This window comes from Engystomops pustulosus, chromosome 5, assembly GCF_040894005.1.
Source record: "Engystomops pustulosus chromosome 5, aEngPut4.maternal, whole genome shotgun sequence".
Classification (NCBI taxonomy): domain Eukaryota; kingdom Metazoa; phylum Chordata; class Amphibia; order Anura; family Leptodactylidae; genus Engystomops; species Engystomops pustulosus.
The window spans coordinates 22,765,671-22,791,398 of NC_092415.1; the positions used below are offsets into that span (position 1 = coordinate 22,765,671).

At 42.8% G+C, this 25,728-nt stretch overlaps 1 protein-coding gene across 1 annotated transcript in view; it reads right to left on the reverse strand.

Moving 5' to 3' along the window:
• The window catches only part of TRHR (thyrotropin releasing hormone receptor), a 34,188-nt gene extending 16,547 nt beyond the window's left edge, over nt 1-17,641 (reverse strand). Inside the window, exons 1-2 of the mRNA XM_072151324.1 lie at nt 17,179-17,641; nt 7,897-8,767 (exon numbers count right to left, since the gene is read on the reverse strand). Coding sequence (XP_072007425.1) covers nt 7,897-8,685 — 789 coding nt within the window. The 5' untranslated portion in view covers nt 8,686-8,767; nt 17,179-17,641. The remainder of the gene's footprint in view (nt 1-7,896; nt 8,768-17,178) is intronic.
• Nucleotides 17,642-25,728: the final 8,087 nt, after the last annotated feature.

Sequence of the window (25,728 nt, forward strand, 5' to 3'; positions counted from 1 at the left end):
GCACCCTGACGTGAAATGCAACGCTAGTGTGGAAGAGGCCTAAGGGACCTCTCTCTGGGCAGTATGATTCCCTTCTTTTAGCGCCATCTTCTTCTGGGTTATAATAATGAATTTGTTTCATAGCATTTACAGCAAAACAGACGCTTGTTCCGCAATATGTAAATTACCTTCGTACACATATATCTATTTTTTTTAGCTATAATTATGTTCTCTTTCATATTAGCACTTAGCGGCCTCCACTCCACTCTGTGGCTTCTTCGTCTCGCTAATGCTGCAGGTTTTTCCGAAAGGGGTTACTATGGAAATGGCAAATTAAATTTTTGTTTGCCGTAGAAGAAACTGGAAAAAAAAACATCCTTGTGTTTCTCTAATAAATACTTAACGTTCAAAAGCTGAATGAGCCCAATGTGCTGTTTTATGAATCGGGAGTTATAGATTTTTCGTGGTTTTTTTTTTTCTTGGAATCTCCATTTTCCTTACAATATAATGGCAAATGTATAATTTCGTTGTGTGTAATGTGTATGTAGTACAAAGTGCGGCTTGTAAGATTAGCGCCTTGTGGGATGAATGGATGTAAAAAGCGCGGCGCAGAATGACTGGTTTCTATAGTTCCCATATCTTGCGCTGATGAGGGCTGAAAAGCTTGAAAGAGGAGTGAATAGCTTTGTAATTTCAGGCTGCGTCGGCTCTTATGTCATACATGTAAAACTACATACAAGTACAACTCTTTTGGTTTTTGAAACCAATGAAGAGACATTGGGGGTCATTTTCTAAGGGCCCGATTCACGTTTTCCCGACGTGTTACCTGAATATTTCCGATTTGCGCCAATTTCCCCGGGATTTTGGCGCACGCGATCGTATTGTGGCGCATCGGCGCTGGCATGCACGCGATGGAAATCGGGGGGCGTGGACGAACGAAAACCCGACGGATTCGGAAAAACCGCCGCATTTTTTTACAAAAAATGTGTCGCGGAACTTGCACTTACCTTCACTCAGCCTGGCTTGGTGTATTCCAGTGAGTTCCAGGGAACTTCGGCTCAGCAGCGCCACCTGGTGGACGTCGGAGGAACTGTCTTAATCCCGGCCGGACCCAAATCCAGCGTAGAGAACGCACCGCTGGATCACGAATGGACCGGGCAAGTCAATCTGCCCCATTGGGTAAAAGGGGTTGCACACATTGGTTTAAGGGGTTGTCCATAACTTGAGCACTGAGCACAGTGGCTCAGTGGTTAGCCCTACAGCCTTGCAGTGCTGAGGTCCAGAGTTCAAGTCCCATCCAGGTCAACAAAGTCGTATTTTCTCTCCGTGTTTGCCCGGAGGTCCTTCGGTTTCCTCCCACATTTCAAAACATACTGGTAGGTTGATTAGATTGTGAGCCCCATTGGGGACAGGGACTGATCTGACAAGTTCTGCGTAATTTGTGAGTGCTACATAAATAAAGGAATTATTATTATTATAACTTGTGTCTGATAACTCTATTTTAGTGAATGGGACAAAGCTGCAGTACCATATACGACCTGTGAGCACGCAAAATGAAGAAAAAGTGTGTATTGGGACATTTGGAGGTTTTTTTTCCGTTACGGCATTCACAGGATAGCCGTTTTTTATATTTTGATAGATTGGACATTTTGGATGCGGGGACACCTTACATGTTTATAGTTTTATTTGTTTATATATTTTATAAATATTTTGCAATATTGGATAAATTTTTATGCATCCTAGGAAAAGGGGGGTGTTTTAAATTTTTACCTTTTTTTTTTAAAGTTTTTCAAAACTTCTTTTCATTTTTTTACAATAGTTTCAGCCCCCCTTGGGCAGGGGTAGGGGTCCTATGGCTCTTTTGATGGCTGCATCTGACGCACAGACAGATCTTTAATAAATAGCGACCGCTGCTGTGACATCTAAGACACACTGGGGCTCATTTACTAAGGGTCCATATCGCGCATTTTCGTCGGGTTTACCGAATATTTCCGATTTGCGCCAAATTGCCCAAGGATTTTGGCGCACACGATCGGATTGTGGTGCATCGGCGCCGGCTTTCATGCGACAGAAATGGGGGGGGGGGCTTGGCCAGCGGAAAACCCGACAGAATCGGAAAAAAAGGCGGAAATTAAAAAAAAAAATTGTGTCGCAAGAATAGCACTCACATGCACCGGGAAGAAGCAGGTGAACTCCGGCGGACCTCGGCGCAACAGCGACACCTGCTGGATATCGGGCACACGACCTTAGTGAATCCCGGCAGAATCCGAATCAGCGTCGGAGAATGCGCCACGGGATCGTAAATGGACCGGGAAAGTAAATGAGCCCCAAAGAGCGCTGATTACTATGTGACCCAGGATCCATTGCTGCCGCCTTCATTACTTACGACACCAACTGGATGAAAGAGAGAAATGGATAGCGGCATAAGGCGTCCAATCTTCTCTGTGACACAGGTACCATTGCCTAAGCAACGACGGTGGTGCCTAAGTAATAGAGAAGAATGTGGGAGCGATGAGGAGCTGGTTGCAGGGAGCACAGGTAGGTGAGTATGCAGTTTTTATTTTTTTATGCTGGGGGCATGTGTTGTGGCTACCTCTCTACTGGAGGGATGTGCTGTGGCTACCTATCTACTGGAGGGATGTGCTGTGGCTACCTATCCATTGGGGGACATGTGCTGTGTGGACCTACTGGGGGGCATATGCTGTGACTACCTATCTACTGGGGGCATGTTGTGTGGCTCTCAAGGAATTCCATTTAAAAACGTGGGGTTAATGGTTAACAAAACTGCATAGTAGTACATTGTTAATATACTGCATCTCTAGTACAGTCTACCTCCAGCAGACTGTAATTGAGAAAGCTGAATGACAGCTACAGGAGCATCTTACATGCTTCTAGCTATAATGGTAACTGCTACTCTTTGCCCTTTTCCCCACAGCCCTGTAGGGAGGATCCATGTTCTGTTAACAAGACAAAAGCAGGGAAAGTCAAGCCAAATGCATGGTGTAATTAGCTCAACAAGTGGGTGGGCTTTAGAAAATAGAGGTGTGGCTTAGCAAGAAAGAGGAGTGGCACTTGAATAGAGATACATGTATCACAAATCTATCGCAATTGAAGACTGTGTAGTCTAATAAATAGAAGTGACTCTTCCTCACCGTTCTAAAAAATATTGAATGTAAACCCAGAATGGCTGGGCGGAGCTAGCCAACATACATTTAGGGAGTTTTGACCATACAAATCTACAGACAGTGTTAGGAATTGTCCACTGAGATTTGTGTGTATTGTTAGTAGTAGCAGAAGCAGGACTGTGAAAAGGCTATTTATATTCCAGGAATATAGCTGGACTTGGAGCAGTTTGGTGCTCTAGTGTCCGAGATCTCACAGCAGAGCTCCTTCCCCATTTTCTGAGTAAGGAGTAAGAGCAATATCAGGGTCTGGAGAACAGTTTGAATGCAAAGATCAAAGAGCACAGCAGTGTGAGGAAACTCTCCTACTGCTCCCAGTACAGCGACAATCCTGGAATATAAATTCATTTTCACAGTTAAGCTTCTACTAACAACACACACAAAGGTATGATTACACAGATCTCCAGTAAACTGTATGCCTAACACTGCCTGCAGTTTTGTATGGTCAAACCTGCTGACAGGTTCCCTTTAATGCATTTCACCAGCATGCAAAAAAATGAAATGATAAAATACAGGGACAGACTAGATAGACCAGGTCTTTATCAGCTGTTCTTCCTCAAAATTCTATATCCAACCCTCATTTAATAAAAAAATAAACTGTAAAATGAAGATTTTTGTATTCACAATACTTGCAGTTTTGTATCCATCACCCATAGAGGTGCTGGATGCTACATATGATCATGCCTCTAAGGATTGTGGGTCAGTCATATACACAGTGACATCGCCTTTGTTCAACACTGAATTAATTGAGTTTACATTCAACACCATCCTGAAAACTCAACATGAGGATGTGATCCGGCTGACACCAAGGTGTCCCATTCCAGAGGACCCGGAAAAGATGGATAGTGTCAGGTTCAATGCTAGAACCAACAAATTCATTGTTGTGCGTCACCTTTGAACCATTATTCGCCTTTCCTAAGAGGTAGGAGGATGGAATTGTTTTTTTTTTAAGAAACAGCGCCACCATTGTCCACATGGTGATGCAGAGCCAGTGCTTAAGTGGTCTCTGTTGATTGGTGGCTGATAAGTGCTGTCTTTTCTGGCATTATAGATCCATTATGCCTGTAAATATGGCAAATCACCATGTGCTGTACATGACCCATCTTTATTTTATATAATTAGTAATATTTTGAAAAAAATTCTGGGCTTGTCCAAGGTCAAAGACTTTCTTCCATAAACAGCGCCTCCCCTGTCCACAGGTTGTGTGTGGTACTGCAGCTGTACCCTATGGGTCTATGTTGCTGATCTGCAGTACTAGACATAACCTGGACAGTAAATGGGACATAACGCAGCACGGGGCCCTTGATGTTGACAAGGAAGGGGTGGGGGGGGGGGGACCAGTAATGACTCAAGTGCACTTCATTATTTCCATGGCACCCAAACAGCATGAAACCAGGAGTATAAGGGTCAATTAGATGAGGATGTTTATTAATTTTGCTTCATCTTCTGTTACAGACTATATCCTTCCATAGGAGAAGAGCCATAACATGAAAATGGTTACCACAGTATCATTACCCAAAAAACTAAAAGGGGAATTTATCAGGGTGTGAGTGTCGCTGGTGCACAAGCCCTGAATAAGGTGCAGTTGTGCCTATTTCGCCCCTTATGCCAACTCCATGGCAAGTAGGCGTGGAGGGTCATGAAGGGGGTGTGCCCAGTGGCGGTATGGGCTGGCATGGGGTGTTCCTGCCCCGCACTATAGGTATACCACCTATAGTCTATGCCAGGACCTGATATATACATGCCTAACCCCCACTGGGCCTCCTGAAAGAACCAGCGGGTGCCAGGGTGGGGTTCACATCATATGGTGTCATACAACATACCCCCCTAAGTTTTAATCACTATGCAAATGAGGTAACAAATGCTCAGAGGGAGGTCACCATTATGGTCGATACTCTCTTAGTAATATTTACAATGTGCCTCTATAATTGACCCAGTCACCTTGAGGAGGAAACACCAATGGTCAATGGCCAGTGATGTAGGACAATTGACGTCACTGACGTCTACGGAGGCCACTCATTGACTGCAACAGGTCTTGTGACTGCCGACTTTCATATTGCAAAAGTTTCCCCCCTCTGACTTCTGACCATCTCCTAAAATGGACTCAGGTGTCAGGTATCAAAGTCAGGTGTCAGTGTCAGAAGTCAGAATCAGGTGTCAGAATCAGAAGTCAGAAGTCTGAGTCAGGTGTCAGAATCAGAAGTCAGGTGTCAGTGTCAGGTATCAAATATACAATTTTATGATTTTAGATTATGACTTCTTACTTAGTCCTAAAATGGGCACTGTACACCTGAGATACTGTATGTAGGAAGGTCTCAAAAGCCAGAACTTCAGGATTCCTGAATCCTAGAGCACTAAGATATTTATTATATAGCAACCCTTGTCAAATTGTCAAATTTAGGAATCTGTAGCCGGAAGTATAATAAAATGACAACCCCTCATTACATAGACATAGTAATCAGGATGCTTGGACTAGAACCTTTGAGAAGATGGAATGTGTTGTATACCTCCTTTCATCAGATGCTTCCTTTCTTCTCTCAGCGCATAGACCAGATGGCTGCCAGGTCCTAGTGATAGAGACAGACTTGCTCTACTTTTTAAAGGGCTAACATTTATTCTGTGGGTCCATTCACCACACACCTTTGGTTACTTAGGGCACCTTATTCCATGAAAGCCTGCCTGAGAAATAAGCCTAGATAGTTTCTAGAGTCCAGAGAAGATCTTCCTCACAGCTGTTTTGTATCACTTGTTTCATCTCTGCTTTTGTTACTTGACTTTACCCTGACCTATACCTAGGAATGTACCGGCCTGTCATGACCTTGGCTTGTTTCCTGACCCCATCACTGTCCTTCCCTTTGGAGCTGCGCATCAACATCTCTCCAGCGATCTGTGTCAGGGGAAATACGGGGAAACACTGGGAGACCACCTAAACAATGCTCTTAGGTCTAGACAGGGGCGCAACTAAAGTGGTAGCAGCCATAGCAGCCTCTATGGGGCTGGCAGTGTCAAGGGGCCCCATCATCTGACTTGTCACACTAAAGAGTGGAGGATGTGCACGATTATATACATATTATGCTGCACCCTGTACAGCATACTATGTATATAACAAATATGTGATGTATAGATGCAGTATCTGTGATGTGTATTTGCTGTGTGTGTATACAGTGTATGGTGTCTGAATATACTGTATGTGTATGTGTATAGATGCTGTATGTTTGTATATGGCACTGTATTTGTGTGTATATTCTCTATATGTGTGTGCTTGACAGTATAAAGTGTAATTGTAACTTACAATTGTGTTAGTATCCAAATATGTATATTTTTTAAATGGGAAGGGGGGGCCCATGGAGAAGCCTGCTGTGGGGCCCCGCTTCTCCTAGTTACACCACTGGGTCTAGCCCTTAGTAAAAATTCACACAGTCAGGGAGTCCATCAGTTTCATTACAGAACAATCATAGAAAACTTCTTAGGAAACCAAATTTACACTGAAGGAGAGGTGACACCTTTCCAATTGTGCCCGAATACCTTAACTCAGCTTATATTTCGTTAATGGCTAAAATTTGTCATGGAGCCTTTATATAGCTTTACAACCCAAGATCATAGAATATAGCATTTCACTTTGTGACCCAATATCACAAAATCATGTTGTCCTAAAACATGGTCATCTCATCTCATGTTGTCCTAAAACACGGTCATCTCATCTCATGTTGTCCTTAAAACATGGTCATCTCATCTCATATTGTCCTAAAACACGGTCATCTCATCTCATGTTGTCCTTAAAACATGGTCATCTCATCTCATGTTGTCCTTAAAACATGGTCATCTCATCTCATGTTGTCCTTAAAACATGGTCATCTCATCTCATGTTGTCCTAAAAACATGGTCATCTCATCTCATGTTGTCCTAAAAAACATGGTCATCTCATCTCATGTTGTCCTTAAAACATGGTCATCTCATCTCATATTGTCCTAAAAACATGGTCATCTCATCTCATGTTGTCCTAAAACATGGTCATCTCATCTCATGTTGTCCTTAAAACATGGTAATCTCATCTCATATTGTCCTTAAAACATGGTCATCTCATCTCATATTGTCCTAAAACATGGTCATCTCATCTCATGTTGTCCTAAAACATGGTCATCTCATCTCATGTTGTCCTTAAAACATGGTAATCTCATCTCATATTGTCCTTAAAACATGGTCATCTCATCTCATATTGTCCTAAAACACGGTCATCTCATCTCATGTTGTCCTAAAACATGGTCATCTCATCTCATGTTGTCCTTAAAACATGGTAATCTCATCTCATATTGTCCTTAAAACATGGTCATCTCATCTCATATTGTCCTAAAAACATGGTCATCTCATCTCATGTTGTCCTAAAACATGGTCATCTCATCTCATATTGTCCTAAAAACATGGTCATCTCATCTCATGTTGTCCTAAAACATGGTCATCTCATCTCATGTTGTCCTTAAAACATGGTCATCTCATCTCATATTGTCCTAAAAACATGGTCATCTCATCTCATGTTGTCCTTAAAACATGGTCATCTCATCTCATATTGTCCTAAAAACATGGTCATCTCATCTCATATTGTCCTAAAAACATGGTCATCTCATCTCATATTGTCCTAAAAACATGGTCATCTCATATCTGGATGTCTTTGGAATGAAAGATGAGAAAGGACACATCTATCTGTATGAGAGGATTTATTGGAAGCATTGGTATTTACCTGTCTTCTCGATGATATTGTGTTGTTTGAACACCTACTGGACATCTTGGAGTTGTAAACCTTGTTCTGATGAGTTGAGTCATTTCTCCAGGTCTTCGAGTTTTCCTTTGGATCCGATGGTATGGGGTTTAGGAAAAGTATTCTGGCAATAAGTCCGTAAAGCACAGTTGCTAGTGTCATTGGTACGGCGTAAAATACACCAAAGTCAATCAAGTAGATGGGAGAGTAGTAACTCCGGTTGACCTTATAGCCACAGCTCACCACTGTGGCATCTCTGTACACTGTTATGTTGAGGTCAAGTAGAAAGAACCACATCATACAGTAAAGGGACGTGAAGACCCAAACAAATACAATGATCTTCTTTGCTCTAGAAATAGTACATAAAAACTGAGCTTTGATAGGATGACAGATTGCGAGGTATCTTTCAATCGTGAAAGCAGTGATAGAACAAGATGAAGCATTAATACCCAAATACTGGAGGTAAGTGATGCACAGACATCCCATATATCCATAGACCCACGAGCCATAGACGCTGTCGGTGATGTTGGGAAGTCCTGCTGCCACCAGGACCATTAGATCAGCTATGGCGAGGCTCACCAGATAACAATTGGTTGGAGTCCTCATATGCTTAGTCCTAAGGACCACCAGGACCACCATGATGTTGCCAACAATCCCAAGTCCACAGATAACAACCACCAGGAAAATGGTGACCACTTGATACTCCATGCCATTCCACTCCGGGTCTTGCAAAATTGAGGTATTCAGTTCGGTGAAATTCTGATTTTCCATGTTCACGAGGATAAAGATGCTTCAAGAAGGAAATCCTTTCTTTGTTACATCATCTTAAAGGGATACTCCATCCAATGGTTCCCTGTGGAGAACAATGGCAATATCTATTATTATCAAAGATATATAATAGGAACAGTGTAATGACATCTTTAGAGATCAATTTTCATGTTGTACTTAAGAAACTGGGGCTTGATTTTCAGTAGGTTTATGATAAAATCCTGGTGTAATTTGCACCGTTGTTGCATCTATCGAGTCCTTTAGAAAATTTTAAAGTTTGTATGACAAAGGGGTGTGGCTTGGTGGATAGGACTAAGGGGGGGAACAAATAGCAGGTGCAAAATTAGCGATTTTGGTCATTCAGCATTTGATACTTTGATAAATCTGGTGTAGTTTAGGACTGTCTGTCTAATTTTTGGACAGCAAATCTACGCCACTGTATGTGCCTTTTGGCTATTAAAGGGTTTACCAAGGAAACAAGTTAGGCCCTATACAAACGATAGGGCCTAACTTGCTGATCGTGGGGGTCTCAGTGATGAGACCCCCACAGACAGGGCCGGTGCCAACACTGGGCATACCTGGGCAAGTGCTGGGGCCCAGAGCTGCTGGGGTGGCCCACATAGGTCTGTACATAAGGAATCCTTTCGGGATTAGGGGGCTACATCTATTTAATCCATAGGGTGTGAGGGGGGGCTGTATATAAAATAGCCATGTGGGGGCTGTTTGCTATAATAAAAATGGGAATCTTTTTGGAAACAAGAAACTGTTTTAGTTTCAGAATTTTTAACGCCGCCGAGTTCACTGCCTAGTGAGGCTCTGTTGCCCAGGGGCCTACTGATACCTAGAGTCAACCCTGCCCACAGATCATGAGAACGGGGGTCCGATGGGGTCCACGGTGCCTCCATCGGACCCCTTGTCGCTCCCAGAGATGAGCGGAGCGAACAGCGGCGCCAATCGGCAATCCCCATCATCTCCATAGAGATTCAGATTCACTTTGATGCCTATTTTTTGCAATTTTTTGCAAGGCAGGACCCGCCATAGAATTATCCACCATTGCAGCTGCCCACCACATACATCAGGAGGCCGGAGAGACCAAAGGGGCAGGATGTTCATCATACGTCGGAGCACGACAACAACCCTCTAGTATATTCTTTGATTGTTCCTACTAAGCACCAGAATCTTTTCTGAAATGTTTGGTCTACCATCTGTCCTATAAGAGTTAAAAACTTACGCAGTTTAAAATTCAGATTTTTGCTGAAACAGCACTTTTCTTTTAACATTTGTCATCTATAACAAGGGAATTTTCTACATTTGAAGTGTTTATGCTGTGATTTACCCCAGCAATGTGTTACACTTCTATTACATCTCAATGAAATCCTGCTACAGTCGTATGAAATTATTAGTTCTACATGACCTCTGACCTTCCAATACTAACATTGCTCCATAGATTACATTCCTGCATACGGGGTTCCCATAATTCATCTTATACTAAACTTAGTCTTACTTTTACCTTTGCAGTGATTTAGTTTGTTTCCATAGTCGTGCACAGTGTGTCCCTTTTTAGTAGCACCCCCCGAGGCGCATGCCAAAACCAACCCTCGCTGTCTATATAATGCTTTACTGCCTCTTACAGGGATTTCTCCCACTTGTCCTATGTCCTGTGGATAAGGGTTGAGGATCTGATGCTTGGGTTGCAATAGTTTGAAAAAAAGGGGTCTGCAAGTTCTCCTCATATGCAGTACTATGCTTTCCCCTCTTTGTCACCACTTACTCCTCATAGACTGTAAGCTCTTGTGTCACCCCCTCATCCTCATAGACTGTAAGCTCCTGTGTCACCTCCTCATCCTCATAGACTGTAAGCTCTTGTGTTACCCCCTCATCCTCATAGACTGTAAGCTCTTGTGTTACCCCCTCATCCTCATAGACTGTAAGCTCTTGTGTCACCCCCTCATCCTCATAGACTGTAAGCTCTTGTGTCACCCCCTCATCCTCATAGACTGTAAGCTCTTGTGTCACCCCCTCATCCTCATAGTCTGTAAGCTCTTGTGTCACCCCCTCATCCTCATAGACTGTAAGCTCTTGTGTTACCCCCTCATCCTCATAGACTGTAAGCTCTTGTGTCACTCCCTCATCCTCATAGACTGTAAGCTCTTATGTCACCCACTCATCCTCATAGACTGTAAGCTCTTGTGTCACCCCTCATCCTCATAGACTGTAAGCTCTTGTGTCACCCCCTCATCCTCATAGACTGTAAGCTCTTGTGTCACCCCCTCATCCTCATAGACTGTAAGCTCCTGTGTCACCTCCTCATCCTCATAGACTGTAAGCTCTTGTGTTACCCCCTCATCCTCATAGACTGTAAGCTCTTGTGTCACCCCTCATCCTCATAGACTGTAAGCTCTTGTGTCATCCCCTCATCCTCATAGACTGTAAGCTCTTGTGTCACCCTCTCATCCTCATAGACTGTAAGCTCTTGTGTCACCCCCTCATCCTCATAGACTGTAAGCTCTTGTGTCACCCCTCATCCTCATAGACTGTAAGCTCTTGTGCCCCCCCTCATCCTCATAGACTGTAAGCTCTTGTGTCACCCCCTCATCCTCACAGACTGTAAGCTCTTGTGTCACCCCCTCATCCTCACAGACTGTAAGCTCTTGTGTCACCCCCTCATCCTCATAGTCTGTAAGCTCTTGTGTCATCCCCTCATCCTCATAGACTGGAAGCTCTTGTGTCACCCCCTCATCCTCATAGACTGTAAGCTCTTGTGTCACCCCCTCATCCTCATAGGCTATAAGCTCTTGTGTCATCCCCTCATCCTCATAGACTGTAAGCTCTTGTGTCACCCCCTCATCCTCATAGTCTGTAAGCTCTTGTGTCACCCCCTCATCCTCATAGACTGTAAACTCTTGTGTCACCCCCTCATCCTCATAGTCTGTAAGCTGGTGTCATCCCCTCATCCTCATAGACTGTAAGCTATTGTGTCTCCCCCTCATCCTTATAGACTGTAAGCTCTTGTGTCACCCCTTCCTCCTCATACACTGAAAACTTTTGTGTCACCCTCTCATCCTCATAGACTGTAAGCTCTTGTGTCACCCCCTCATCCTCATAGACTGTAAGCTCTTGTGTCACCCCTCATCCCTATAGACTGTAAGCTCTTGTGTCACCCCTCATCCCTATAGACTGTAAGCTCTTGTGTCACCCCTCATCCTTATAGACTGTAAGCTCTTGTGTCACCCCCTCATCATCATAGACTGTAAGCTCTTGTGTCAACCCCTCATCCTCATAGACTGTAAGCTCTTGTGTCACTCCCTCATCCTCATAGACTGTAAGCTCTTGTGTCACTCCCTCATCCTCATAGACTGTAAGCTCTTGTGTCCCCCCTCATCCTCATAGACTGTAAGCTCTTGTGTCACCCCCTCATCCTCATAGACTGTAAGCTCGTGTCACTCCCTCATCCTCATAGACTGTAAGCTCTTGTGTCACCCCCTCATCCTCATAGACTGTAAGCTCTTGTGTCACTCCCTCATCCTCATAGACTGTAAGCTCTTGTGTCACTCCCTCATCCTCATAGACTGTGAGCTCTTGTGCCACCCCCTCATCCTCATAGACTGTAAGCTCTTGTGCCCCCCTCATCCTCATAGACTGTAAGCTCTTGTGTCACTCCCTCATCCTCATAGACTGTAAGCTCTTGTGCCACCCCCTCATCCTCATAGACTGTAAGCTCTTGTGTCACTCCCTCATCCTCATAGACTGTAAGCTCTTGTGTCACCCCTCATCCCTATAGACTGTAAGCTCTTGTGTCACCCCTCATCCCTATAGACTGTAAGCTCTTGTGTCACCCCTCATCCTTATAGACTGTAAGCTCTTGTGTCACCCCCTCATCATCATAGACTGTAAGCTCTTGTGTCAACCCCTCATCCTCATAGACTGTAAGCTCTTGTGTCACTCCCTCATCCTCATAGACTGTAAGCTCTTGTGTCACTCCCTCATCCTCATAGACTGTAAGCTCTTGTGTCCCCCCTCATCCTCATAGACTGTAAGCTCTTGTGTCACCCCCTCATCCTCATAGACTGTAAGCTCGTGTCACTCCCTCATCCTCATAGACTGTAAGCTCTTGTGTCACCCCCTCATCCTCATAGACTGTAAGCTCTTGTGTCACTCCCTCATCCTCATAGACTGTAAGCTCTTGTGTCACTCCCTCATCCTCATAGACTGTGAGCTCTTGTGCCACCCCCTCATCCTCATAGACTGTAAGCTCTTGTGCCCCCCTCATCCTCATAGACTGTAAGCTCTTGTGTCACTCCCTCATCCTCATAGACTGTAAGCTCTTGTGCCACCCCCTCATCCTCATAGACTGTAAGCTCTTGTGTCACTCCCTCATCCTCATAGACTGTAAGCTCTTGTGCCACCCCCTCATCCTCATAGACTGTAAGCTCTTGTGCCCCCCTCATCCTCATAGACTGTAAGCTCTTGTGCCCCCCTCATCCTCATAGACTGTAAGCTCTTGTGTCAACCCCTCATCCTCATAGACTGTAAGCTCTTGTGTCACCCCCTCATCCTCATAGACTGTAAGCTCTTGTGTCACCCCTCATCCTCATAGACTGTAAGCTCTTGTGTCACCCCCTCATCCTCATAGACTGTAAGCTCTTGTGTCACCCCCTCATCCTCATAGACTGTAAGCTCTTGTATCACCCCCTCATCCTCATAGACTGTAAGCTCTTGTGTCATCCCCTCATCCTCATAGACTGTAAGCTCTTGTGCCACCCCCTCATCCTCATAGACTATAAGCTCTTGTGTCCTCCCCTCATCCTCATAGACTGTAAGCTCTTGTATCACCCCCTCATCCTCATAGACTGTAAGCTCTTGTGTCATCCCCTCATCCTCATAGACTGGAAGCTCTTGTGTCACCCCCTCATCCTCATAGACTCCTATCTCCTGGGGTTGGACCCCACACTATGGATGTTTTATAGCAGGATATAATCTTCAGTGAAAGCTCATAGCAGTCTCCATGGCAGCTGCCTGGCATTGAGTATAACTAATAGACACTCCACCATGGACAAAGTCCCTCCACAAAATCTACTCAACGAAGACTCGATGCTCTCAATGTGCAGCACTCAAAGTCTTTAGCTGCTAATAAGGCGGATGTTTTTCTAACGAGACCTCACATTAAAGGGACATTTAAGGAACCTACCTCCAAGCCTGAGCCACACGTCACATGTCTTATACCTAGAGACACTATATACAGGCAGTCCCCGGGTTATGTACAAGATAGGTTTCTTAGGTTTGTTCTTATGTTGAATTTGTATGTAAGTCGGAACTGTATATTTTATAATTACATTTTTTTGGGGTCTCTGTGACAATTGGATTTTAAAAATGTTGGATTCTCATAAGAACCAGGAGTAACACTAAAGCTTCATTACAGACGCCTGTGATAACTGTTACAGCTGATTATTGTATCCTAAGGCTAAAGTACAGGAAATTACAAATATACAGACGTCCATATGTAACTAGGGGTCGTCTGTAAGTCGGGTGTTCTTAAGTAGGGGACCGCCTGTATATAGATTTGGTGATATTCTTCTAGTTTATGATCTCTAATCATGAGGCTCCTTATAGAGTCACTTTGATTTGGCATGAATAGCAATTCCTTAAAGTAATTGGGGGCGTCATGTTCCTATAGGTGACCCTATAATGTAGCGGCATAGTCCTGGATCAGCAGAACAGAACCCGCTGCTACCATGAAGCCTGTGTCAGCATTGCCTACTCGACGCCCTAAACAGCACCAGCGTCCTACTGACAGCTCCTGCCAGGATTGTTTAGAGGGGATGTAGCAGTGCTGACTCAGCGTCATGTCATGCCCAATAGTAATGGAGCTAGTGCAAGGGCTGGTGCGGCTGTATATGCTGGGGGCAGTATGGGAGAGAAGGGTCAGAGTTCATTATGAATAAAGTTGTAATTTTACAAACATGGTAAAGTCTCATGTGCAGCAAGTGTATAATGGGGGTCATCGATCATATTACCCCCCTTCCCTGAGCTCTTTTTGCACCTGATTTGTCTTTGTCCAATAAAGTTTTTTTGGCGCCTTATTGGGCGCCAATTTTATAAAAGGCGCAATTTTGTTTCGCAAACCGTACCATCGCTTTTCCTGCACATGGTCAGGACTGGGGTGTTATTACGCAGTTATTTGCGCCCATTTAGGCGCAATTAATGTTAGATAGGGCGCAAACATCAGGAAGAAGGAGAAATACGAAGACAAATTAGGAACAAACCGATTACGGTTACAACTACGATTCACCCTTCTAAACTGCTAGCAAGTAGGGAATGAAATATCCGTTCTAGAATTCCCTCTTTAATGTGAAAGTTTATCAAAATCAGGCAAAAATGACTCTTCTCACCTCATTTTCACATGAGATGAGTCAAGTTTAGTGGTTGCAAGGGAAGTGTCACTACAGAAGCCTCTGTCTTTAATTCTATAGCACCTAGAAACATAATTTGTGTGTCATATTAAAGATAAGGATCTCATCTGTGAGATCAGGCTTATGGCTATGTGAAATACAGGGCCAGAGATTTGGGCAACTAAAGACTAAAGAAGTTGAAAATGGAAGCTGCAGATAAAGATCCAATTCCTATCTATTTTTTAACTGCCTCTATGTCCAGATGGGGTCTAAAAGATGAGATATTAATCTTTAATATAACACAAAAAGCATGTTTCTAGGTACTATAGAACCAAAAAAGACTTCTGAAGTTATAATATCCCGGCAACCACTAAACTTGACTCATCTGTTGTGAAAATGGGAAGAGAAGAGTCATATTTACCTGACTTTGGGAGAGATTTTTTATATGTAAACTGAGGAAGTTTCCCATAAAAGAGGGAATTCACAAATGCACATTTCATATCCTACCTGAGGGGACTAATAGTTTGGGGTAAAACCTGATGACAGGTTCCCTTTAATACCACCTGGATATTACCTAAGATCTACATGAGATCAATGATCTGGGTGGTTATAGTGCATAATGCAAATTATTGCAGATAGATCAATAGATATGGATAGATAGATAATAAATAGATAGATATGAGATAGATAGATATGAGATAGATAGATATGAGATAGATAGATAGGAGATAGATAGATATGAGATAGATAGATAGATAGATAGATATGAGATAGAGATAGATAAATAGATAGATAGATAGATAGATAGATAGATAGATAGATAGATAGATAGGAGATAGATAGATAGATAGATAGATAGATATGAGATAGATAGGAGATAGATAGATAGATAGATAGATAGATATGATATAGATAGATACATAGATAGATAGATATGAGATAGATAGATAGATATGAGATAGATAGATAGATAGATAGATAGATAGATAGATAGATAGATAGATAGATAGGAGATAGATAGATAGATATGATATAGATAGATACATAGATAGATAGATATGAGATAGATAGATAGGAGATAGATAGATAGATAGATAGATAGATAGATAGATATGAGATAGATGGATAGATAGATAGATAGATAGATATGAGATAGATAGATAGATAGATAGATAGATAGATATGAGATAGATAGATAGATAGATAGATAGATAGATAGATATGAGATAGATAGATAGATAGATAGATAGATAGATAGATAGATATGAGATAGATAGATAGATAGATAGGGGATAGATAGATAGATAGATAGATAGATAGATAGATAGATAGATAGATATGAGATAGATATATAGATAGATAGATAGATAGATATGAGATAGATAGATAGATAGATAGATAGATAGATAGATATGAGATAGATAGATAGATAGATAGATAGATATGAGATAGATAGATAGATAGATAGATATGAGATAGATATATAGATAAATAGATAGATAGATAGATAGATAGATAATAGATAGATATGAGATAGATAGATAGATAGATAGATAGATAGATAGATAGATAGATATGAGATAGATAGATATGAGATAGATAGATATGAGATAGATAGATAGATAGATAGATATGAGATAGATAGATAGATAGATGATAGATAGGGGATAGATAGATAGATAGATAGATAGATAGATAGATAGATAGATAGATAGATAGATGTGAAATAGAAAGATAGAAGAGAATGAAGGAATGAAAAAATGTAAGAAAGACAGAAAGGAAGAAAGAATGAAAGAAATTATATGACAGAGAGAGAGTAGATAGATAAATAATTAAATGCTCTATATTATTATATAGTATATTTGTACTTCATATCTATCTACATATCTTTGCTTCATGCTATACTGATACTTCTGTTGTATAAGGTCTGGACATTATCTTAGATTTGGAGGTGCTGCTCCAGGTCTTGCTGTTCTTCACTAATACAATGGATGTCATCTTTCTAAATCCTTCAAAATCCATGCAATTTTACAGAAATCTTCATCCCCAACTAAATGCATCAGATCTATAAGTGAGAAGATAACCAGCAGTATAGGTGTCCTCCTACCTGTCCATGTCCTGGAATCCAAAGCAAAGAGACAACTTCTTGAGATGTTCCTCAGAGCTGAGAACCAGGGGAATCCTTGTCCTTGCAACTAAATCACTTTCCAACTTTTCCTCCTGGAATGACTGGAGATGACTGAAGTGTGAGAGATACAAATAAGGGATATAGGAAGACTTTGGAGCTGGTTTAGTGATGTGACACAAGTTCCTCCTCTTAGGAGTGACCCCCTGCTCCCAGCAGTAGTAGCAGCTGTGTGATACTAGGTGGCTTTCTGGCAGATCTTAAGAAGCTCTGTAATTCATTTGATCACTACAGAGGCCAAAGGAATCCAACCCCATTGGCACACGACTGACAGTGATGAGGAATCGCTCCCTCCTCGCCAGCCCCTTCCCTCCACATTCAGCACTCGCCAGCCAAACGCACGAAGAACATCGGCAGCAAGAAGAGCGAACATCACAAATCACATCTATGATGAACAGTGCACTGCCGCAACATGAAACAGAGCTGACGTGCTAGGGGAAAGCCAAAGCCTGCGTATTCTGGATATATAATGTATATATATATATATATATATATATATATATATACACACCAGTACAGAGACAATGCTGGAAGAAACTCCACATGATATAAAACAGTAACACAATGAAAAAGTAGATACAAATTATTACATTTAAATATTAATAAATAAAAAAGAACATTTCAGTTCCCTTTATGAATATACAACATGTTTCTATGATAGAACCTGATGAGTAGCACAGAGTACAAGCACAGGAGGGGAGTACAACATAGTCTTATCCAGGGATGAAACTGTGCTACCTATAAAGGTTTCCAGCTACACACAGTGGGGCAGATTTACTTAACCGGTCCTATCGTGATCCAGCCACGCGTTCTCCGACGAGGATTCGGGTCTTCCGTTAATTCACTAAGGTCGTGCGCCCCAATGTCCACCAGGTGGCGCTGCTGTGCCGAGGTCCGCCGGAGTTCACCAACCTATTTCCGGTGCATGTGAGTGATTGATTTTGCGACACAATTCGTTTTTTAAATTCCGCAGTTTTTCCGAATCTGTCGGGTTTTCCAAAGGCCCCCCCCCCCAGATTTCTTTTGCGTGAAAGCCGTCGCGGTTGCGCCGAAATCCGATCGCGTGTGCCAAAATCCCTGCGGAATTTGGCGCAAAACAGAAAGAGTCGGAAATCCCGGCGGAATGTCATTTTAACTGGTGACAGGTTCCAACTTTGCTATGAATCATTTCGGTACTTTATAAAACTTTATTTCACATAACCTGGCTCTCTGGCAGTAGCATGTAGTGAATCCCAGAAGTAAAGAAGGGAAAGGTGCAAGAAGCAGTCTGTGGGGGTCATTTACTAAGGGCCTGATTCGCGGTTTCCCGACGTGTTACCCGAATATTTCCGATTTGCGCCGATTTTCCCTGTATTGCCCCGGGATTTTGGCGCACGCTATTGGATTGTGGCGCATCGGCGCTGGCATGCACGCGACGGAAATCGGGGGCGTGGCCGAACGAAAACCCGACGGATTCAGAAAAATCGCTGCATTTAAAAAAAAAAAGTGCAGCAAGACTTGCACTTACCTTCACTAGGAATAGGCCGGAGTGCATTTCGGCGGGCCTCGGGGAACTTCAGCGCAGCAACGCCACCTGGTGGACGTTGGAGGAACTGCCTTAGTGAATCCCGGCCGGACCCGAATCCACCGCAGAGAACGCACCGCTGGATCGCGAATGGACCGGGTAAGTAAATCTGCCCCATTGTCTCAGTCTCCTCCTCACTCATACATCTCCTTCACCCTCCCCACTTCCTGTCATGTGAGGAGGAGAGGAAGAATAAGTGATGGGAATTCCAGCTCTTCTTAGTGAGCTGGCTCATTAGGCTCCACTCACTAAGAAGAGTCGGCTCTTCTGGCTCCTATTAAATACATAATAGGGAGCCGCAGGCCAGTCAGTCACCCCACACTACTCCACATTTAACTCAATGGTATCGGGTTAAAGGGGGTGTAGTGAGTCGGTTAGGGGTGGGAGAGGAGCCAACTGCCGTCGTTCACGAAAAAGAGCCGTCTCATTCGCGAACGACACATCAAGAGGAATAATACACAAGGAGACACATCATTGTCATCATCATAACACAGGCTATTGTATTGGAACCTGTCACCCACTAACAATTGCATTCCTGGTAAGAGGTCTGCTTTAAAGGCCAGTCCCACCATAACAGTGCTCGTTATATAGTGCCCCATAAAAGCCTAGTCATAGAGCGGCAGCATAACAGTACCAGTTATACAGTACTTCTGTAAAAGTCCAGTCATACATTGCCATAATGGTCCCAGCTACACATTGGGGCTTTTCCGTATTTCCGTAGGGTTTTCCAGCGTTTTTGGGGATCGTGCCGCTGGGACAGGTATTTAGTAGACGTTTGTGTCTCACGTGATCGGATGTAGTCACAATTGCGCCGGCTTACATGCGACCCAAATCGGGGGGCGTGCCGTAGGACGACCCGACAGATTCGGACAAACCGCGGGATATAACTTAAAAATTGTGTTGCAAGCATTGCACTTACATGCACCAGGAAGAAGATGAACTCTGGCGGACCTGAGCGTGGAAGCGATACATGTAGGTTATCCGGCGCACAATCTTCTTGAATCGGGGCACAGTGCGTTGTGGTTGGACAATGCACTTTCGGGATCTCCTCCAGAACGGGTAAGTAAATGTGCCCCATAACAGTGTCAGCTATCTAGTGTCTCCATAAAAGTTCAGCCACACATTGTCCCCAGAACAGCACTAACTACTCAGTGTCCCAAACAGTCACACATGGTCACACATTACCACCGAAACAGTATGTGTGTATGTGGTGTGTATTTACTCTGTGTGTATATGTGATGTGTATAAGCTGTATGTCTGTATATATGCTGTGTGTAAATGCTGTATGTATGTATATATGGTGTGTATATACTGTGTGTGCTTTTAACTCATACATATATGTAAAGGGGGTGATTCAAAAGTCTGCTATGGGGCCTTGCCTGGGGTCTAGAATGAGGTTACAGCCAGGGTCCACCGGGGGATCCTGTGGTTGGGCAGTCTGACACTGCTCCCCACAAAGAAAAGTACAATTGGCTTAATCAAGGCAGAAGTAAGATTGAATTACTTAGGTTGCGCCATTCAATGAATGGGTATGTTATGTCAATACATTTTACATATGTGCCCATATTATGCCCAGCAATGGACATAGAAGGCATAGAACAGTGGTGGCAAACCGATGGCATGGGTGCCAGAGGTGGCATTCAGAATACTCAAACTACCACACCAGGCCAGAGTTTACCAGACAGAACTCAAAGAATCCAACTGCAGTTCCATGCAAGTCAAGATTTACTAATCTCAGTGCTCTTCTAACCTTATAATTACTAAGGACATACCTCATATGTCCCCACAGGGTGGCACCTCAGTGGCCAAGCCTGTGTGAGTTACATCCTGGATCATATGTGCCATAACTTTGGATCCCTGGCACCTAGAATCTTTTGGCTGCTTGGGACTGAAGGAAATGTATGAAGGTGTGGAGAGGACCAGATTATCTTTAAAGGTCCTCCTGTTGGCCCTATGACTATTCCTGTACAGCAGGACCCTGGAGAGAAGCTACAGTGATAATCCGAATTTGTCCTCCTGCTTTCAGTTGTATCGGTGTCCTGAGGAGGCAGGTATGAATGAAAGTTGTGGGAGAACAGTTCAACAAATAAATAAATTACAGCTTATATTGGCACTTTGTGAGTGGTTTTGGTTGTAGTCTGGGCACTCGGTCTCTAAATGGTTCGGTATCACTGACATAGAACAAATGTATTTGTAATAATGTCCCCCCTTCATGCCCCTGGTACAGCAGCGCTGGTATTATGGGTGTCATCCCTGCTTTGTGCTGGAGCCCACATCTCACCGGCCAATGTGTCACGTCTTACATTATGAGATACTGCTGAGATGTGCACTCAGGATCTGATGCCTAAGGGGCCCTATGGATCTTCTATTACACAAGTAATACTGTATATTGTGCTGTTTATGTATAGACATAGCTGTACTGGAGATAAACAGGATCCCTATGAAATATTCAGATAGTCCAGAATGTAAAGTGACAACATCCAGCGACATGTAATAGAGCAGGGGTAGGTCTGTGTACCACGGAGAAACAGCGTGTTATATAGTGAGACCGTCTAGTAGCCAAATATATGGGAAATCTAGTAGAAGACCCTACAGAAACCATTGGTTATGCATAGATCATTCAGCTATGTGTCGGTAGTGCCTCTACTTGATATACATAAGGGTGGAGGACATTAGGACGAGCTGTGTGGCCCAATAGGTTAACGTTACCCAGCTGGTGAAGACATTCCTTTTAACACCTCATAATTTACATCCAGATACTCCTAATACACAATAGAAGAAACCAAGATGTTTGACTGTGAATATCTATACATCCTGCGGCATAGAGTTTTATGGCAGACAATTACATCACGGCGCCATTTCATCAAATAAACACATCCCAGGGGTGTAAAGAAAGGAAGACGGCGACTATAAATGGACAAGATCAGGAGGAAACAGAATAAATCTCTTGGCGGAACGTGGGCAAATAACTACATAGACGCATTTACATGATATACTAATTTTTATCAAATATTTTACATTCTATTGGTGGATACAGTTTATTGGGTAACTAAAAAAGTTGTTGACTTTTTCAAGTTTTTAAGAGCACGCTTCATCTTCAGATCTCTTCTTCAGGTCTCTCCTTCTTCAGATCTCTTCTTAAGGTCTCTTCTTCAGGTCTCTTCTTTTCCACGTCTCTTTATCTTCAGGTCTCTTAATCTTCAGGTCTCTTCTTCTTGTGGTCTCTTAATCTTCAGGTCTCTTAATCTTCAGGTCTCTTAATCTTCAGGTCTCTTCTTGTGGTCTCTTAATCTTCAGGTCTATTCTTCTTCAGGTTTCTTCTTTTTCATGTATCTTTATCTTCAGGTCTCTTAATCTTTAGGTCTCTTCTTCTTGTGGTCTCTTAATCTTCAGGTCTCTTAATCTTCAGGTCTCTTCTTGTGGTCTCTTAATCTTCAGGTCTATTCTTCTTCAGGTCTTTTCTTCAGGTCTCTTCTTCTTCAGGTTTCTTCTTTTCCACGTCTCTTTATCTTCAGGTCTCTTAATCTTCAGGTCTCTTCTTCTTGTGGTCTCTTAATCTTCAGGTCTCTTCTTCTTCAGGTCTCTTCTTCTTCAGGTCTCTTCTTCTTCAGGTCTCTTCTTCTTGAGGTATCTTCATATTCAGGTCTCTTCCTCTTCAGGTCTCTTCATTAGGTATCTTCTACAGGCTTCTTCATCGTCAAATCTCTTTATCATCGGGTCTCTTCATCTTCAGGTCTCTTCATCGTCAGGTTTTTTCCTGAGGTCTGGTATAACAGAATATCTGCAGAAACACAAATTTATACACCAAAGGACGTAGTGATAATGCGGTAAATGAGACAAGTGATGGGAAGCAGAACCATCAATGTGAGGAGAGGAGTGAATACATAGAACGTGAAATATAGCTAATAGATAAGGAGGGTGAAAGCTTTATTGTTCTCTGATTTAGGACTGGTCCATGGCTGGGATGTATTCACTAGGTCACAGGGTAACATTCCTTACATCAACTTGTCAACTTGTCATCAGAATTTCATAATTAATTAATTATTAATGTCATCATTAAACATAATGACAGGTTCCCACAGAAGTCTTCATACTGTGCCCATACTATTTAAAAAAAAAAAAAAAAAAAACAAGGCTGAGATGTAGCCAAAATCACTTATAAACAAGTTGCTGCCGCCTTGCCAGGGGACTCTCTGAGTCACAAGGGGCGTGTTTTCTCTTCAACTTCCTCATTCCGCCCTCTGGACTTCTCTTCAGAGAGGCAGACACAGCCAATATTCTTCAACTCCCTCATTACCCCCCTTAGGAATTCTCTTCAGTGAGTAACGCACAGCCAATGTCTCTCTCAACTCCCTCACTCCCCCTCCCTCATTGTGTGACTCAGTTGAAGAAAAAACACGCCCCTCGATGAGTCTCCTGACAAGGTGATTTGTCAGGGGAGTCCTAGGCTACTGCCCATGTTAGCTAGTCATGGACACTGATGTACTGGACACTAGGTGGCAGCACTTGAGAGTTCTGTTGAGCAGTAGTGTTCTTACTGAACTTTGCGGGAACGGGTTCCCTGGACCTGACCCCAAACTTCATTAGAAGTTTGGACCAGGGACAGGTTAGGCTCAACTTGGCCCCAGTTTTAACTCTTTAATTGCCACTGACAAAGTTGCTAGTTACTTTTAAATGGCTGTGGGCATTGACATTTTTGGGAAGGGCACCGCACAGGATTTTAGGAATTTTGGTGCTGCTGTGTGTGGCTGTTTTCATTTAAATTATTGTTATAGATATTTTGTTATTATTTGTTAATGTAACTGTTTAGCTTCATCGCTGACATTCTAATATATTCTACATAGGACTGGAGATACATTTTGTAATATGATCTTGGCCCAAACCACAAAATAAACCATAAAACCCCCAACATCCTTATGACCCTGTGTTATCAAGCTCCAGTCCTAAATACTTCTCTCCCCTGGGCTGTTATCATTTATAACCTATATAACCCTGGTATCTGCTCTCCGTACACATATACATACCACAATCTCCAGAATATTATAGATAACAGCTGGAGGGCGGACTGAGAAATGCACCAGGAACGGTCTCATAAAAATGACTGAGCTCCTATGTAAGCGCTGATACGACGTGGTTCACCATCGTGTACAATCCAGAAGCGAAACTGAAGAAAAACAGTCAAGAAGGTGAAGAAAGCAAAACCTATGTTGATACTGCAAGGCATTGTGGGATTTTACAATGATCACCTTTCCTTGGTATAGGCGATCGACGGACACCTGACCCCCGGCTTCAGCTTTACAGACAAAGGACTTCACATGCATCGGTCACTTGTGTGTGCAGCTCAGACCCATTCAAGTGAATTAGACTAAACTGCAGTACCAATCATTACCACTATGTAATGTGCGGCGCTGTGCTGTAGCTTTCTTTACAACTGATTTGTGGGGAGTGTTGGACTCCCACATTAGGATAGGTGATCCCCCCCAAAAATATCTCCATTCATAATCTGGGATGTGGGACATTACTGCACACTGATATATATTCATTCATGCATTTAGAAAAACATACTATAGCAAGGAGGTGCTCTAGGTATATGGTAAGACCACTTGTTTCCCTCCAGAATATATATAGCCCCCTCCCCACTGAATGATGTCCTCCCTTGTGGCCTTCATTCTGTATTATCCCATAATGCCCCCATGGTGCCCCCCATGCCATTGATTCTCCACTGAGGGATTCTGGGAAACATGCAAATATGTTTTTTAGGATGGGATAGCAAGTTTGCAAATAAATTTAACAGAAAAGGAAAAACCCTGCTCCAGTCCTACCTTACATAAAGAATCTCCCTCTACATCAATGCCAGACTGTAGATGTCATTGCATCTCATCAGCATATTGAAGGGAAGGGGCTTGACAAAGTGGGAGGCCATCAACGTAGGTCAGGAACGGATGCATTTGCCTTATGGGGATTGCTTTTGCAGGTTACCTTTTTTACGTACAGAGTCTTAAAGGCCACGAAAGTCACCTGAAAACAGATGAGCAGTCATAGTGTCAGCAACCCATTGATCTGGAAAATTCCTAGAAGGAGATGCTTCTGGAGCTGAACATGAACTTATCAGTCATTTTCAATCCCTCACAATATCACATGACTGAATCCTATATGGTGCAGATAGACACGGTCCTTCACACCCAACCTTTATCATGGCTGATATCCTTAAAGGGGTTGTCCACTTATATCACACAGCTCTGATTACTCTGTGTGATACTAACAAGCCGTGCACCTGTGTGACCCTGGACCGATTTCCATGGACTGGAAGTAAACATAGAAGCTTTCTATAGCAGGACAGCAAGCAGAGATCTAGAAAACAGTGAGGAATTGATACAGAAAGCATTTTGGAAAATTGTACAACTTTTCCTTACACAAACCATATCAATTATTTGTTGAAAGTGGACAACCCCTTTAAGTGATCACATGATGTTCTGGGAGGGTAGTCACTATAATAATTATTCTATGAAATGGGAAATTGTTATATGTAGAACGCAGCGGCGTCTTTATCCTTACAACAATTTGTTACAGGTTTGCCTTAATTCGTTAATAAAAATCTCTAATGTTTGAGAAAAACCTGTTTCCATGGAAACTGCAATTGTCAGGAAGAAAGTTCTTAGTGTAAATAAACTAAATAGGTTCCGAGACACAAAATGCAGGTTTTACTTCATTAACTCGGATGTGAAATGTCTTGCACTCTGCACATTGCAGCCGCGGATGAAGCAGAGCTAAGATGATTAGAGGAATGTTTTCTGTTTGTAAGAAGTGCTCTGAAATACAGGCAGTCCCCGAGTTACATACAAGGTTCTGTAGGTGTGTTCTTAAGTTGAGTTTGTATGTAAGTCGGAACTGTATATTTTATAACTGTA